General features: G+C 39.0%; 1 protein-coding gene across 3 annotated transcripts in view; it reads right to left on the bottom strand.

Annotated features, from left to right (window-relative positions):
• Nucleotides 1–2,000: 2,000 nt before the first annotated feature.
• Nucleotides 2,001–17,880, bottom strand: part of ATG10 (autophagy related 10) — a 339,312-nt gene continuing 323,432 nt past the window's right edge. For all 3 annotated transcript variants that reach the window (XM_043970681.1, XM_043970670.1, XM_043970690.1), the window contains 3 exons: nucleotides 5,561–5,658; nucleotides 5,042–5,159; nucleotides 2,001–4,334 (listed from right to left, as the gene is read on the bottom strand). In XM_043970681.1, coding sequence (XP_043826616.1) covers nucleotides 5,048–5,159; nucleotides 5,561–5,658 — 210 coding nt within the window. In that variant the 3' untranslated portion in view covers nucleotides 2,001–4,334; nucleotides 5,042–5,047. The remainder of the gene's footprint in view (nucleotides 4,335–5,041; nucleotides 5,160–5,560; nucleotides 5,659–17,880) is intronic.

Below are 17,880 nucleotides of genomic sequence, written 5' to 3'. Positions count from 1 at the left end.
AAAGGAGAAAGGATTCCAAGCTGGAAATTAAAAAAAAAAATGATCAGGTGTTTTTTGTAAAGCACATTCACATTAAAAAGCCAAGAATGCGGCTGATTTAAATAAAAAAGAAGAGAGGTGGAAGAAATTCAAGTCCTAGGCATATTTAGTTTGATATATGGTTATATTTTAGGGTAATTATAAACTCTTTCCACTTTGTCCATGGCCATTCTTCTCGGCCAAGAAATGACATACATAAATGTTGAATCAAATCTGAATCAGTTTTTATTCATAGATTTATGTTTTTGGAATAAAAAGACCTAAAGTAGAAAGAAACTGAAAATAAGCCCTATCCCTTCAGGAGATTAGTCTGTTTAGGACATGTAAGTCTTTCAAGCTCTTTAAGGGTTTTTCATATGAATGAGTCATTTGAATGACCCACATTATTGTATTTTTTTTAAAGCACCAGTAATATAGCATGAGAAATATCTTGCTTAATCAAAAAAAAAAAAAATCCAGGTTTCCAAGCATGGGGAAAAAAGTAAAAAGAAACAATCCTTGTAGAAGTAGAAAAATTTCTATGATTAAGTTACATAAATGCCCAGTCAGCAAGGAGGTTGACATTTGCTTGTTCAAGCAGAAATATTTCTATTTATTTATTATTATTATTATTTTTTTTTTTTGGTGAGGCAATTGGGGTTAAGTGACTTGCCCAGGGTCATACAGCTAGTTAAGTGTTAAGTGTCTGAGGCCGGATTTGAACTCAGGTCTTCCTGAATCCAGGGCTGGTGCTCTATCCACTGTACCACCTAGCTGCCCCTCAAGCATAAATATAACCATCTCAACACACATCTTCGTTTCTGGGCTTTCAGGAAGCTTAAAATCAGTCTTCCTGGTACTCCCCTCCTCCCATTCCTGCTACCAAGAAAATGTGCACCTCTGAACCTACAATGCCTGTTAGAAGCACTGGGATACTGCTGCCTAACACAGGAGCAGCTAATTCTTCTGATGTAAGCATGCCTCAATTGAATTTACATGCTTAAACACACAATGCTTTTTTTCCTTCAAGGATTAACTATATTTGATGCTACTCAGTTGGGTCCACAGAGCTATTCATGTGCAAATGTCTTGGGCTTTAGAAGTCTCATTGTGGTTAATAAACCATAAGTCCAAAAGAATGAAGAATCCTACCACTCACTCAATTCCTGTCAGAGAGGTGATGAACTTAAATGCAGAGACATATATTTTCAGAAATGGCTAATGTGGGACAGTTAGGTGGTACAGTGGATAGAGTCCTGGGCCTGGAGTCATGAAGACTATCTGGCCTCAGACACTGGGTGATCCTGGGCAAGTCACTTAACCCTTTTTGCCTCAGTTTCCTCATCTGTAAAATGAGCTGGAGAAGGAAATGTAAACTACACCAGTATCTTTAGCAAGAAAACCCTAAAATGGGGTCACATTGATTTGGACATGACTGAACAACAATTCATACTCACTGATGTTCCAGTTGCAGAACATTTTTGCCAAACCTCCCAGAAAACATTTAGCTAAATATGTAACAGGCAACTCAGTAGCTAGGAAATTTGCTTATAGATTGAATAAAAATCTCACAAGTCACACAAACATGTAGCAATGTCGCCAACAGCTCAGCAGCTTTCAGTCTTGCTAGCAAGTCAATGAATGGCTGTGCTCCCTACCTGAAGGAAAAACAAACCTGTTTCTCCTGTTGTAGAACCCATGGGACAGGGAACAAAATGGCCTATGGCTCCACCATTGCTAGACTTGACTCAAATCTAGTACCTAGCCCATAACAGGCACTTAATAACTACTGGTTGATTTTTTGGTTTTGTTTTGAATAGAATTTTATTTTCCAAAATATATGTAAAAACAAATTTTAACATCAATTTTTTAAAACTTTGTGTTCCAACTTCTCTTCCTCCCTCCATTCCCACCCCCCACCCACAAGAACTCAAGCAATTCAAAATAAGTTATACATGAATAGTCATGGAAAACATTCCCATATTAGCTAGTTGTGAGAGAAAACAGTAAAAAAAAAAACAAAACCCAAAACTTTAGATTAAGGAAAAGTCAAAGGTGTTCTGTCATCATTAAGTCATTTAATCTACTAATGAAGACTTTAATTTCTTTCATGGAAGTTCATTAACTCCCTTAGAACATGATTTTTATTGTACTATTTTGATGTTTGCTGGGATTGTCTTCAAACACAGAGCAAAATTTTCAGATGAAGGCAAACTGGAAAAAAATCTTTTCATTAAAAAGGAATCAGGGGGCAGCTAGGTGGCGCAGTGGATGGAGCACTGGCTCTGGAGTCAGGAGTACCTGAGTTCAAATCCGACCTCAGACACATAACACTTACTAGCTGTGTGACCCTGGGCAAATCACTTAACCCCAATTGCCTCACTAAAAAAAAAACAACAACAACAAAAAGGAATCAGACTTGTTGTCTGTTATATAAACATAGATGCAATTGATGAGCAGTTTAAGACAGAGCACATAGGTAACAGGATCCTATAAACCCCAAAGCTTCCATATTCTTGCATAGTCACTGAAGTAATGTTCTAGTTAAAAGGGACATTATAGGGCATCTTGTAGTCAAACTTTCTCATTGTGATACCCAGAGAGGTTCTGCTCCTGACTGACTTTTTCCACCTCAGAGTCAAAAGCCTACACATCCTAGAGATGCCTCTGTCCCATTCTGATTGGTGACTATTTCAGGAAATTCCCAGCCCATCCATGTTCATTCTCTACTCCTGACTCTCCAGACTTGTCCATGTTGCCCTTGCTGGGTATGCCCACCACCTGCCTACACCCCCTCTTTCCAGCTCCCTTTGATGGGATAGCCTCCCCATTAGAATGAAATTCCTTGGGGCGGAGGGAGGACTGGCTTGAGGGCAGGGGGAACTTGTATTTGTATTCCCAGCATGGGGCACAGTGACCAGCACATAGTAATTGCTAGATAACAAATGTTCTATCTAAATGGTTTCTCCAAGAGTCACATAGGGTTACAAAGCCCTGAGTAGTATCCGGGTCTCTCAATACCTAGTCCTAAGAGCTTCCTTTTGCTCTTTAAGATGTCAACCTTAACTAACATTACCAACAAGCATCTCTATGTCAGTCACAAATTCAGACTTAACTGAGTATTAGTGCTGGGACGGAGAAGAGAAATCACCCAACCCAAGCTCTACTTTTTATTAAGGAGACTAAAATGCCCAAAGGTTAAAAAAAAAACACAAACCATACCTATGTTACCACAGGTAAATAAATGACAGAGCTTCTGGAACAAGGAGTTATCTCATAGTTCTTGTAGTGGTTGAGCTGTGTCCAATGCTTCGTGATCCCATTTGGGATGCAAGAAGAGGTAAAAACCAGTCCCTGCCATGGAATGGGGGAGACCTAGGACACTCAGCACAGTGCCTGACACATTGTAGGTGCTCTATAAATGCTAGATATCATCACTGTCATTATCGTCATAGAAACAGATATGTCACAGGCTTCCTAGTCAGAGGATCACATGACCAGAGGATAAGTTTAGGGCTAAAAGGAACATCAGAGGCCATCTGGTTTAATCTGTTCAGGGTACAGATGAGAAAACTGAGGCCTAGGGAGGTATGTGATGTGTCCAAGGTCATATTCTGGGTTTCCTTATCTGTGCCAATGTGATGACACCCTCTTGCACTCCCCAAAGTACATTTTCATTTTATTTTGCTTTTGCATCTGCAGGAGCTAGCAGGGAGCCTGGCTCATAACATGCTTTAAAATTTCTGACTAAATTGAAACAGAATCTGAAGGAAATAGAATTCAATGCCTGGGAATAAGGAGCATGTAGGGGGACATGTATGGAAAGAAGGAACATATTGTAAAATGAAAAAGAAAAAATCAATGTAAAGGTATTTATTAAATATCAACCATGTGCCCAGAACAAGTGGTAGTTTATTATTTCTTAGAAATAATTCTTCTTAAGAAGTGAAAATTTACTTTATCTACATAAAACCAATTTTCTATTTTAAATATTTTTTAAAAATCTTATACCAGGGAACTTCAGTCATGTTCACCAGGAATGTTCACATCCATTTTGAGCCCTACTGCCAGAAGAAAGGATGTGATTAGAGCAGAGGAAAAGAATACGGAAATGATTCTTTCATGGAATTCAGTGACGCAGGAAGCTCAACAAGTTATTCTCTCTCTTAGTGAGGCCCAGTGTCCTGAGTCTTTGAGGTAGGTAGCATAAACAAGGAAAAACAGAAACAGGAAGAGCTCCTGTGAAGACTGTAGTGGGTGGCATTGTCCATCCTCTGTCCTGAGATTCCTCGGCATGTGGAGTTTGACCGAGAGGCCTGAATGTAGCACAGGAACAAGGCAAAAAGACAGGGACAAAATATGGTAAACAGGGAGCCAAGAAAAGCCATTTGAATGAAGACTTCCCTATATCAGCCTGGTCCCGTGAAGGGGGAAGCTGTATGAATGTGGCAGATGACACCCCCCTGGCTGGTTAGAGTACAATGATAACACACAATAAGCCACAGAAGAAGCACAGATTTAGAGTTGGAAGAGACTTCAGGAGTCGTCTCATCCAATCCCTTATTTTACAAGGGAAACGTGAAGCCCTAGACCTGAAGAGCCTTGCCCAAGGTCACACAAGAAGTCAACAGCAGAGCCAGGAATGGAATCCTCTTACTACAAATGCAGTATTTTACTTGGAGGGCATTTGGGGTGCTAGGTGGTGTGGCAAAGAGGACAGAGTGCCGGGCCTGGAGTCCAGAAGATTCATCTTCCTGAATTCAAATTTGGCCCCAGATACTTAGTAGCTGTGTGACCCTGAGCAAGTCACTTAACCTTGTTTGCCTCAGTTTCTTCATCTGTAAAATGAATTGGAGAAGAAAATGGCAAACCCCTCCAGTATCTTTGTCAAGAAAACCCCAAATGGGGTCATGAAAGGTCAGACACGACTGAAAAACTTCCCAACAACAACAAAAATAGAGGGTACTTAAGCAAGAAACTCCTTCAGGTAACCACAAAATATTACAAAAACCCTTTTCTTTACCTTGTATCAATCTGGTTTTATATCATGTTGAGACATTGCCTTGGCATAACTCAAAGGTAGGTTCAGCCCCACTACTGGTCCCACAATGCTGAGCCATGATGTAATGTAGTTCATATTCCTTCAAAAAAAAAAAAAGCAAATTGAAAGACTAATATTTTCATTGTAGTTTGGAATCATCATAGAAAATCAAGCAACAGATATTTATTAAGTATTTACTATGTGCCCGGCTCCATACTAAGCATCGGTTTACTTAAATTTTTTTTTTTTTTGGTGAGGCAATTGGGGTTAAGTGACTTGCCCAGGGTCACACAGCTAGTAAGTGTCAAGTGTCTGAGGCCGGATTTGAACTCAGGGCCTCCTGAATCCAGGGCAGGTGCTTAATCCACTGTGCCACCTCGCTTTCCCTACTTAAAATTTTTTTTAAAGGCAGATCTTACTACCATCTGAATATTATTTTAGAACCATATATTTACATTTAAATAGAAATGCAATTAAGTGTATCAGACTAGTATCTCTCACCTGAAGTCTTTTTCAGAATCTTTTAACAAAAAAGTCATGAATTCACTTGTCTTGCAAGGATGAAGGACAAAGAAAGGCTGGCCAAGTATTGGGTGCTCCTGAAAGAATCAAATTGGATACAAGATTGCTCATCAATATGGCTTTGAGCAAGTTCAACTAATTCCATTAAAAAACAATGATAATAATAATAATTGATTTTATTTTAAGTAGTTAATGGTACTCTAAGTACGATTAGCAAAGGGCTTTCGAGATGTTATCTCATTAATAGCCTACTGTGCACAGAGCATTATTGTCCTAAGTGCTGACAAGCTACAATGCAGAACAAAACATGATCCATAGATCCTTGCTTTAGATTGGAAAGAGGGAAGGAGAAGACATGGACATTAACAATTATAACAAAATGGTTCATACGACTATAAATAAAACTCTATGTGAGAACACAGGAGGGAAAGAAAATTTCTGACCAGGGGATAGGGAAAACTTCAGGGAAGCAATGACATTCACTTAGAATTTCAATAGGTGGAGAGGGCAGGACTGGCAGTCTAGGCAAAAAGAACTCTAGGAGTAAGAGCACAGAGGTGAAAAAGGTGGAAAAGAGTGTTAGGAGAAGTCTGGTTTGGGGGAGTGTAGACTGGGTGAGGAGGAAACTAGTGCGACATAAAGCTGAAAGTGTAGAATGGTTCTAGATGACGCCGGCCTTTGAATGTTTGGGCTTTAATGAATTAAAAAAAAACATTTTGAGAAGATCTGTGCATACAGAAGGTAATTTCTCAGTGGAGGCTTAAAGGATCATGAATTTAGTCCTAGGAGGGATTGAGATACCATCAAGGCCAACCCCCACATTTTAGAGATGAGGAAACTAAGACCTAGGGAAGAGATTGCAGATGGGAAGGCTGATTAGGAAGCTATTAAAATAATGCAGGGAAGTGGCTGTGTGGGCCTCTGTGACCGTAGTGGCTGAAGAAAAAAGAAAAGAGGGGACAGTTGAGCCTCCAAGAAGGAATTGCTGCAGGGGCAGCGTAAAGGGAGGAGAGTGCCATGGCATTCTCTCTCCCACTGAACCTCTGAGGGTAAAGGGTTAGGGATTGGAATCCTCCCGGCATCCCTGGGGCATGGGTGGCTGGTGACAGGGTTTGTGTAAGGAGCCAAGGACACACTGGATACCCCAAGGAGAGGCAGCCTCATGGATTCTACAAAGACAGCAGCACTACAAGTCTACACCAGAAGATCTGGAGAAACCCAGCAAAAGGACCACCAGGAGCTGAGTCACCATCTTGTGTCACATGGGCTCCAAGCTTGAGACCACCTTCCCCCATGATCTCTGCATGCACTGGCAGGAGGGTGTGGTATAGACTCTGGGAAGGAATGTACACCGACCATTCTGATTCTACTCTTTAGTAACTACCTCTTTCTAAAAGCTAATTAAGTATGGTTGACTACTTGATATCAACAGATAATCATGGGAGGAAACATTTTGATGAGAGCTCATGAGCTTTAGTATTTAAAAACCTCAGAGCCAAGAGGGATTCTGGGGACCCAACCTTCCAGTGCAAGTGGGCACTGGGAGAGTAGCTCCGAAGTTTGTGCTACGTAGAAATAAGAACATAACACTGAAAATGAAGGTCTCAGGCTTTGAAAATTGTATTAGCAACTGCTTATTGTTGCTGTTTTTTGTCCTTCATTCTCAAAGAGGACCAAAACATCAGGTGAAGTCATGAGTTACAGTGAATTGGATTTAAATGAGGCAGGGCTGTGCAGTCACCAGGCTCACTCCTCCCCCAGAGCCCTCTGGGTTCAGTGGCAAAATATAGATCTGGATGACTAGAGATGCTCTAGGATGCAGTAGGAGACTCGGACCTTTTTTTTTTTTTTAGTGAGGCAATTGGAGTTAAGTGACTTGCCCAGGGTCACACAGCTAATAAGTGTTAAGTGTCTGAGGCCAGATTTGAACTCAGGTCCTCCTGGCTCCAGGGCTGGTGCTCTATCCAATGCGCCACCTAGCTGCCCCAGAGACTTGGGCCTTTTAAGCTAAGACCTCTCACGGGTTTCAGTTTTCCTGAGGCAATGCCCATTAAGTGATTTAGGCTAGGTAAGAAAGGAGGCAAAGAAAGTTGTCTTTTGCCTAGTCAAAAAAGAAAATAGGGGCAGCTAGGTGGCACCATGGATAGAGCACCAGCCCTGGATTCAGGAGGACCTGAGTTCAAATCTGGCCTCAGACACTTAACACTAGCTGTGTGACCCTGGGCAAGTCACTTAACCCCACTGCCTAAGGAAGGAAGGACCGAAGGAAGAAAGAAAGAAGAAAGAAAGAAAGAAAGAAAGAAGGAAAGAAAGAATAAATGAAGAGATGGGGCTGGGGGAAGACCCGTAGGGTTTCTAGCCAAAATAGAAACAACTACTCTCTAGGCCCACTCTGAGCCATCCAGAGGCCAAACAATGGCCAAATGAGGCCAAAATAAATAAATAGATCTATTTAGCAACTGCTTAACAGTCAAAGGAAAAGTCAGAATTCGGTGGAAGTCTGAATGGCCTAAAATGTTCCTTAAATCAAAAATGAAGAAATTCAGTAATTTTCTCCTTCCCTGCCCAACCTCTTTCTCTCTCTCTCTCTCCCCCCTCTTTCTCTCCTCTTTTGCTCTCTGGCATAAAAGCAGAACAGCTAATGATTCCTTGACTTGTCCTAATGAAAATTTCAAACTTTAAAATTTAGAGAAATGAATGAACTTCTACACTGGATATGATTCTTGTGAACAAGGAAGAACTAGCTGCTGATGGAAGGAGATAGTTGGGTGACAGGGAGATGGAAAGAATAATGAAAACCTTAAGGAAAAATCACCATTGTATCTTAGAGTTTTGTAAAGGACAAAAAAATGAGCACAATCTTATAGCATTTGTAGAGGGGCATTTAGACATGAGAACCTCTCAAGAATGAAAAGCTAAGGTCTTGAGAATTAAACAATTCCTGTGAGAAGTAAAAGGCGCAGTTATCTAAAGAGATTAATGTGGATACATAGGGACCTTGTTAAAGAATTTAGATTTTTATAAAAAATAATCTGTACAAAAGATGAAAGCAAGGGCAGATAAAAAGAAGGTAATACAAAACCACGGCATGGTTCTGTCATATTAGTGTTGGAAGCACTAAAGGTGGTAAGAAAAGCCAACAGAAAGGATATTGAAAATATCCTGTAAAATAGGGTTTCCACTTGGTTCTAGAACCCTGTCACTATAGAATATTTTGGCTAATCATAATTATACAAAAATAAACTCCCATCCCATCCATTATCTATGGACAGTCCAAAAAGAAGAACTATATACCAAATAGCAAAATAACTAATTGGGACAGAACAGCAAGCTAAATAATAGAGGAAATAAAGCAATAGAATCATCCCCACTTCTGTTCCCCCACCTATAAACCATATAGAAAGGAGTATCATTTTCTTTTGACTTCCAGCTGGGTGGGAAGATAATAATGCAACTAGCATGCCTCTCACAGCTGTGACCCAGGGGCAACAGTTGGCCTCCTGGCTTCTGGCCTCTGCCTCTCAGAGCCCCCTTGGTGTTGCTTCAGAGACGCTTTGTTGTTGTTGTTCCACAAATGGATCATATAATAACAATATTAACTGACATCTACTGTGAGGAATAATTATTAATAATCGATACCCCCCTCTTTCTAAGTTTTTCAATTTCTTTCTGAAAGACTTATTACTGATAATAGTCTGCTCCAAACTACACCTGGGTGGAAACTACTGTGCTGCAATCAGCTTGGATGGGGTCTACATTCTTTCTCTGATGTCTTGAGCAGCATTTTATTTATTATTTTGGTGGGGCAATGAGGGTTAAGTGACTTGCCCAGGGTCACACAGCTAGTAAGTGTCAAGTGTCTGAGGCCAGATTTGAACTCATGTCCTCCTGAATCCAGGGCCGGTGCTTTATCCACTGTGCCACCTAGCTGCCCCCTCTGATGTCTTTTTGACTAAAATTTGAGTAACCTAAGTCATGTTTCTCACCTCCAATCATGTCAACCAATTGGATTTGATTGCTGTTAACCAATTAAATTTGATTGCTATGTGATGGACCACCTACAGTTTAGAAGGGCATATAAGTGGGGCAGCTAGGTGGCGCAGTGGATTGAGCACCGGCCCTGGAGTCGGGAGTACCTGAGTTCAAATCCAGCCTCAGACACTTAACACTTACTAGCTGTGTGACCCTGGGCAAGTCACTTAACCCCAATTGCCTCACTAAAAAAAAAAAAAGACGAAGAAGGGCATATAAGCTGTGACCCCACTGCCATTAGAGGTCTTCTGTCTAAGAGAGATGATCATTGACCATCCTTTTATTAATAACCTGCTGGACTATTAATAAAATGATTAAATTATTCAGAAACTGTGTCTCATATTTTTAATTGTCACACTATATAGTTCTTAAAGTTTGCAAAATATTTCACAAACATTCTGTTCCATTTGTGACCCACAAGAACACTGTGAGGTTTGTACTACAGAAATTAACCCTAATCCACAGAAGGGGAAACTGATATTCAGAGTCCAAGTGACTTGCCCATGGTCACATAGCTTGTAAGTACCAGAGGCAAGATCCGAACTTAGGTCCGCCTGCCTCTAAAACTAGCACTTATACATCATCCCCAACATTAAATACTGTTATTCCCCCCAAAGCTTCCTTTGCCCCACTGCCGATTCTGCCTGGGGAGCCATAATTCAATGATCTTTGCAAGACCAGAGAGATCAGATGAGGTACTCAAGGACTAGAGAAGGACAAATGTTTCCTTTTATTAAAAGGGAAGAGAGGAGAATCTGCAACTTATAGACCAATGCATTTGACGACAGCTCTAAAAAGCTTCCTTTGAAAATATTTTACATCTTTAAAAAAATATATCATTTTCAGAAACAAAAGAACATCAAAACTATCAGTATTTTTTTCCACTGGCATTAAAAAACAATCAACTCAGAAGGTATATTCATGTGAAAATGCTACCATCTGCTGTTGGAAATAATGAACTGATGGGATTCAACACAGAGCAAAATATTAATTTTGGCAATATAGAAAGCCAATGCTTTGTATCAATCTTATGATTCAATAAATATTTCTCCTCAAAGTTCTTTGAAATGGTTTTCCATGAAGACAGTAGGCTTAGGCCAGATTCATGGCTCTGTAACACTGGAGAAGTTATATGGGTCCATTCCCTTGTGAAACTTAATTTTGCAATGGTTAAATATCTCATAAAGTAAGCTGGATTTGAATACTGTGAATTAGTCTTGGAGCTATTAAATATGATGACCATAAGGAGATAATATAGCACTGACCCTTCTGGATTTCATAAATGCATTATTTCTTAATTCATTTCTTCATTTTGTTTGCCCTCCAGGAGGGCATAGATGTAATTTCAAGCACTGAGCTCTCACATGGTTTTATTTCTCTGACAGCCCAAGCCTATCTTTTTTACTAGGCATATTCTTCAAACATGGTAGGAAAGAGCTTTTCATATTTTTTCCTAAACTTGAGTTTGTTCATGTATCAAGATACTCAGTTCCTGGTGGTTGGTGGCCTGCCTGGCCCCTCTGATACTTTTTAAATATGTAGAAAAAAGTGTAGAGAGCCCTTCTAATACATACCCAAGGGGATGCCTAATAGCCACTCCTTCCCACCTCTACCCCACCAGATGTGGTTTCAAGTCCCATGGAATAATAATTGGAGTAGTTAGCAATTTTAGGTTTGCAAAGTACTTGACATATGTTAACTTATTAGATCCTTATAGCAAGTAAAGTGGTTCCTCGGCCATAGAAATCACCTGTGGGGGCAGGAGCATTTTTCCTCCTCTGCCTAAATCAGTGGAGAACAAAACATTTCTATACATGCACATGAACCCCCCAGTAAAAGAAAGGGAATAATAATTTATAGACTCACAGATTATAGAGTTGCAAGGGATCCTAACGATCCTTTGTCCCCATTCTTATTCTTTGGATGGCACTGCTTGCTCAGGCCCAGAGAGATGGAGCAAGGCAATAGCAGGGCTTCCTGAATCTTAACCCAACCCTCCTACCTCTACTTACACTGTGCTGTCTGTCCATGATATTACAGTAACAGCTGCTTTATCACCTGAATAGCTTTTCCATAAATTCCTTTTTCATTGTTGGGACATATTTTTAAAAATTGAAGAGACCACAGGATGTCCTTATTTTACAATTGGGAAAAATTAGTTTCAGGGCAGTGGAGTGGATTGCTCAAGGTCAAAGAAGCACCCTGGGAGGTTGATGTTATTATCATCCCCATTTTATAGATGAGGAAATTGAAGTGAAGTGACTTGCTCAGGGTCACACAACTAGTAAGTGTCTGAGGCTGGACAGAGGATCAAAGATTTTTAGTTGGAAGGGCCTCAGAAACCGTCTTATCCAATCCCCATTATTTTATAGATAAGGACACTGAAGACCAGGGAAGATAAATGACTGCCAAGGTGACATAAATAGCTACTGGTAGGATTTGAACCAAGGACCTCTGATTCTAGAACCAATGTTCCTTCCATTATACCATGAAACCATGTAACAAATAACCACAATATAAGGGGTATGAGATAAGAGGGGTACGAATGCTAAAGGATTTAAGAGAGTATACTTATTCCCAAGAAAACCAGAAAAGGCTTTAGAGAGGAAATGGCATTTAACCTGAGCCTTAAAGGATGGGTAGAATTTTGATGGGCAAAGATGAAAGTAAGGCATTCAGATGAAGTCACCTACACAAGCAAAGGTATATAGAAAAAGAAAAGCATAATGCATATTTTGGGAATAGCAAGTAAAGTAGTTCATCTATAACATAGAGAAGTAGGGGGAGATCTGGCTGTACTTGGATTGAACTGAACCTGATAATAGTTAACAGATGTGTTCTAAAGATTTTTATGAAAAAAGAGAAGGAGGAAGACATAGACCCAGAGATAGGGCAGCAGAGTGTTAGGAATGGAGACTGGGTAGAAAGCAGGGCCAGGCCTTGTGATCTCAGGCACAGAGGGCCTACCATCTAAAATTGCTTCCCTCATGAATTGATGTTTCTAAGAGCAAGACACCTAATAAAAAGGAGAATGGATAATATTTACAAAGGTAATAACATAGATATTGGGTAGAAGAGATAGCTCTGATGCTTCAGAAGCTTGACCCCTATAAGGGACACAGGGCATAAAGAAGGAAAAAGTAAGGGTATACCCCATGAATCAGAAAATAAAATTCAGAATACAGTATAAAGAAAGAGAAATAATGAGGAAGATAAAGCAAAAGAAGACTTTTTGGAAATGGGGGCAGTAAAAGAAAATTACTTATAATAAGATTTTGGAGGAGAAGGAAGATGGTGAAGCACTCATTTAACTAGGCAAGAAAAGAGAAAGGACTCAGAAGGGAAGAAATTGATGAATACATTTAAAAAGAAATGAGCAATTTAGGTAAATTAAAAGAACTTAGGATGGGGGCAAGCAAATGGGAAATGGGAAAGGGGAAAAGTAGGGAACCAGACTAACAGCAAAGCAATATAAACAAAGCTAATCACAGGAAAAAAGTGATAACTTAAAGGAAGAAGGAAATAAAAATCATTAAGAGAAATAAATGGAAGAAAACACAAGCAAACAATCATAACTTTAAATGTAAGTGCATTAAACTATTTTATAAAACAAGTGGAAGGATAGATAACAAAATCCAACAATCTGCTATATACAAGAAATAGGTAAAAAAAAATAAGCAGAAAATGGCAGAGTAAAGGCAGGGACTTGCCTGAGTTCTCACAAACTCCCCTCCAAACAACTTTAAAATAATGCCACAAATGGAATTCTGGGGTGGCGGAACCAACAAAAGGTCAAAGTAAAACAATTTTCCAGCTTGAGATAACTCAGGAGAGGTTGACAGGAAAGGTCTATCTCACTGGGTTGGTGGTCTTGAGACCAAAAAGCCCTCTTGGAAGAGCTAAAAAAGGATTTTATAAACCAAATAAGAGAGGTATAGGAAAAAAGTAGGAAAAGAATGAGAATTATGCAAGAGAGAGTCAATAACTTAGAAAAAGGACAAAAATTGAGGAAAACAACTCATTAAAAATGCAATTGGTGTGTTGATCAGCTGTGATAGACTTGACTCTTCTCAGCAATACAATGGTCCAAGATAGTTCCAAAGGACTCATGATGGAAAATCCTCTTCAAATCCAGAAAAAATCAAACTATGGAATCTAGATGCAGATTGAACCATACTATATCTATTTTTCTTTCTTTTTTGAGGTTTTCCCTTTTTGCTCTGATTCTTTTAGCACAGCATGACTAATGCAGAAATATGTTTAATGTGATTGTATATATATAACCTATATCAGATTGCTTGCTGTCTTGGGGAGGAGGGAGGGAGGGGAAGAAGGGAGAAAAAATTGAAACTAGAAAACTTATAAAAAAAAGTGTTGCAAACTACCTCTACATGGAACTGGAAAATAATAAAATACTTTTATGGGAAAAAATGAAATTGGCCAAATGGAAAAGGAGATGCAGAAGGTGATGGGTGAAAATAATTCCTTAAGAATCAAAATTGGGAAGATGGAAGCTAATGACTCAATGAGACAACAGGAAGAAGTAAAGCAGAATTAAAGGACTATAAAAGTATAAGAAAACATAAAATACCTCTTCAGAAAAATAACAGACCTGGAAAATAGATCCAGGAGGGACAATTTAAGAATAATTGCACTACCTGAGGACCATGATCCAAAAAAAAGAGCCTAGACAGCATATTTCATGACATTATCAAGGAGAACTGCCCCAATGTCTCAGAACCGAGGAAAAATAGTCATTGAAAGAATCCACCGATTACCTCCTGAAAGAGACTCCAAAAGGAAAACTCCAAGGAATATTGTATCCAAATTCCAGAATTATCAAGTAAAGGAGAAAATACTGTAAGCAGCAAGAAAGAAACAATTTAAATACTAAGGAACAAAAATCAGGATTACACAGGACTTAGTAGCTTCAACATTAAAGGATCAGAGGGCCTGGAATAGGATATTCCCAACAGCAAAGGAACTGGGATTACAACCAAGAATGTACTACCCAGCAAAATTAAACTTAATCTTTCAGGGGAAAAGATGGGCATTCAGTAAAATAGGAGACTTTAAAACTTTCCTTATGAAAAGCCCAGAACTGAACAGAAAAAATTTAATCTACAAATACAAGACTCAAGAGGAGCATATAAAGGTAAAAGAGGGGAAAAACCAAAACATGTTATTCAATAAGGTTAAAATGTTTACATCCCTACATCAGTAGAAGATACTTATAACTCTTGAGAACTGTATCTGTATATAGGAGGAACACACACAGACAGAAGGTGTGGGTATAAGTTGATTCTGATATGATGATATTAAAAAAAAAACCTTAAGGGGTAACAAAAAGGATTATGCTGGGAGAAGACGAAAGGGAAGGTAGAATGAGGTAAATCACATCACATGAAGAGGCACAAAAGACCTATTACAATAGAGGGAAAGAAGGGAGGGGTGAGCATTGTTTTGCCCTTACTCTCATCTAATTTGGCTCAAAGAGGGAATAACATACATACTCAGTTGGGTATAGACTTTTATTTTACCCTATAGGTAAGTAAGAGGGGAAAAGGGAAAGAAAAGGGTGGGGTACTGATAGAAGGGAGGGCAAACTAGGAGGTGAAAAGGGAAAGGGCAAAAGGGAGTTGGGGCTTATAATCACACAATGTTGCTGTTACTGTGTACAATATTCTCCTGGTTCTGCTCACTTCATTCAGCATCAGTCCACTTAATTCTTTCCAGGTATTTCTGAAATCTGCTTGCTCATCTTTTTTTTTTAAGTGCAGCAATTGGGGTTAAGTGACTAGCCCAGGATCACACAGCTAGTAAGTGTTAAGTGTCTGAGGCTGGATTTGAACTCAGGTACTCCTGACTCCAGGGCCGGTGCTCTATCCACTATGCTATCTAGTTGCTCCATATCATTTCTTATAGCATAATAGTATTTCATTACATTCATACACCATAACTTGTTCAGCCATTTCCCAATTGATGGGCATCCCCTCAATTTCCTCAGAGTTGTTTTAATTTGTATTTCTCTAATGTAATGATTGGAATAACGCCACCTGCTGGATACTAACTGTAGAAGAGTTCTGCCCATGAAGCGAAGGTCTTTGAGGGCAAGACCAGGAGTCTTTTCTTTGGTATCAGGACGTGACGCGGACTAGTGGGAGGAGGAAGGAAGAGACCGGCACTCAGTCTGGGGCTTTTTCCGGAGGACGCTGGCGGAGAAGGGAGCTAGAAATGTGCTCTCCCTTTAATAGATAGGAATCTAGGCCTTTCTCTCTCTTTACCAAATTCTTATTCTCCTTAATAAATGCTTAAAAGTCTAACTCTTGCTAAAGCTTATAATTTATTGGCGACCACTCATTAAATATTTTAGACAGACTAGCTAGAATTTTAGCCGTTAACAGATGGCTGACCACGAAGAGGAAAGCTAACCCTCAGTCTTCTTCTGATCTTCTAGTTGGGTAAGAAATTTCCCCTCCCTCTCCCTTTAACTGCTAAGTACTGGTGTACTGGCTGTGTTTTCCTTTAAATTTTTTCGAATGGACCTTTTAAACTCCCTAATTATCCTATTTTTGATTTTAGTCTGTTTAACCAGACAAATGGGAGATAAGATCATGTTAATGCTTTGTTTTTGTGGATTTTCTATTTTTCTTTTTCTTTTTGTTAAAAGAGCCAGCAACTTACTCACACAAGGAAATATCTCTCCCTCTCCCAACCATGCTTTTTCAGAGAAACCTGAAGAGATTCCTGCAGCTTTTCCCAATTCTAACACTAATTGTTGCTCTAATTTTGCATGCCTGGAGGCAATGACCCACCCTCTAGAAGCTTTTAATTCCCTAGCACCTGGAGGCAAAGTGGGGGAAGAGGAATCCAGGCCTGAGTTCAAAATCAAGTCTGATTCAAATTGCTCTGGTCCCTCCCCTCCTCTCCAGACCCCACCCTCTACTCCTCACATGGCCAAGCCCATTGCTTCCCCTGCCTGGGAAGTCCAGAGATCTGATGCGCATGCTCAACTTTTTCTACCTGCATTTGCAGCTTCAGGCTCAGCCCTTTCCCATCCTGGCTGTGCTTTTGAGACAATCTTAGAAAACTCTTTAAATTCCAGATATGCTGGTTTTGTTCATAATTTTGCTAACCTGCTTTTGTCTTTCATTAGTAATCTTATAAAGCATTTGTATGGTGAAAAGCCCGACAGACAATATAGAGGGGTTAAAGAAGAAAAACTTAAGCTGAATAAGAATGACAATCATCAACATAGTTCAAGACAATGCTTCTTTTGGCATGGAAGGATATATATTGTACAGAAATGTAGAAGTAAGCAGCAAGGTATTGATATGAGTATTGGGGATTTTAGATATCGGAATCAAAAGTGTTCTGAATTCACTCAGAGTAATTGTATCAGTTCAGAGGTTACATAGGATTTCTATGCTATTACATCTACATTTTGAAATTAATGGTAATGGGTTTATTTTCATAGAGATTTTCATGCTTTTGAGATTGTGTCTTATACTTAGTTTTTAAAACAAGGAGAATATTTGTAAAAGCTTTTTATAGTCATGTGATCAAGTTTATATTTTATAATACTCTTATTAATATTAAGTTCACATTCATTTAGTCCTAGTTTGAATTTCATTGTTTTTTATTGTTCCATGTGTATTTTCTTCTATTCGTTTTTATCTATCTAATTTTAAAACATTGCAAGATGGTTTTGATTTCATAATACAATGTTAATTCTAGGAGTATTGTGCTCCCATATTCTGAGTTATTTGTTTTTGTTATTTTTCTCAACTGATTATTTGATCAAACTCTTTAAAGCATTTCCCTGGCAAATTGGTTGCCATGGCAAGTGTAAATTGATTCTAGAAGTATTATTTTTGATAAGCATATTCCAAAAAAAAAAAAAAAAAGAGGGGAACATTTGTAAAAGTTTTCTTTGGGATTGTGTTGTGCTTTAACTTGTATTTAAATATGTTCAGATTTTTCAAAAAGTAATTGTATACTAAGTTTATAAAAAAGGGGTATTATTTGAAATTGTTGCATAATTATATATTGTGTTCTGAGTCAAGATGTATTCACATTTTTTGCAATCATTTATTATCCTCAATTTTTAAATCCATATGAGACTTGGATTATGGGAACTTATCATTTAAGATATTAATTGCCTTTATTCTGAGTTATCAGATGCCAGTTGGCCAAGATGCCATCCAATCACAAGAGGAATACATGCAAGAGCAGACACTGAACTGTCACATGAGGGGAGAGACATG

The sequence above is a fragment of the Dromiciops gliroides genome, chromosome 1 (genome assembly GCF_019393635.1).
Source record: "Dromiciops gliroides isolate mDroGli1 chromosome 1, mDroGli1.pri, whole genome shotgun sequence".
Taxonomy (NCBI): domain Eukaryota; kingdom Metazoa; phylum Chordata; class Mammalia; order Microbiotheria; family Microbiotheriidae; genus Dromiciops; species Dromiciops gliroides.
This window is presented reverse-complemented; position numbering and strand designations above follow the sequence as displayed.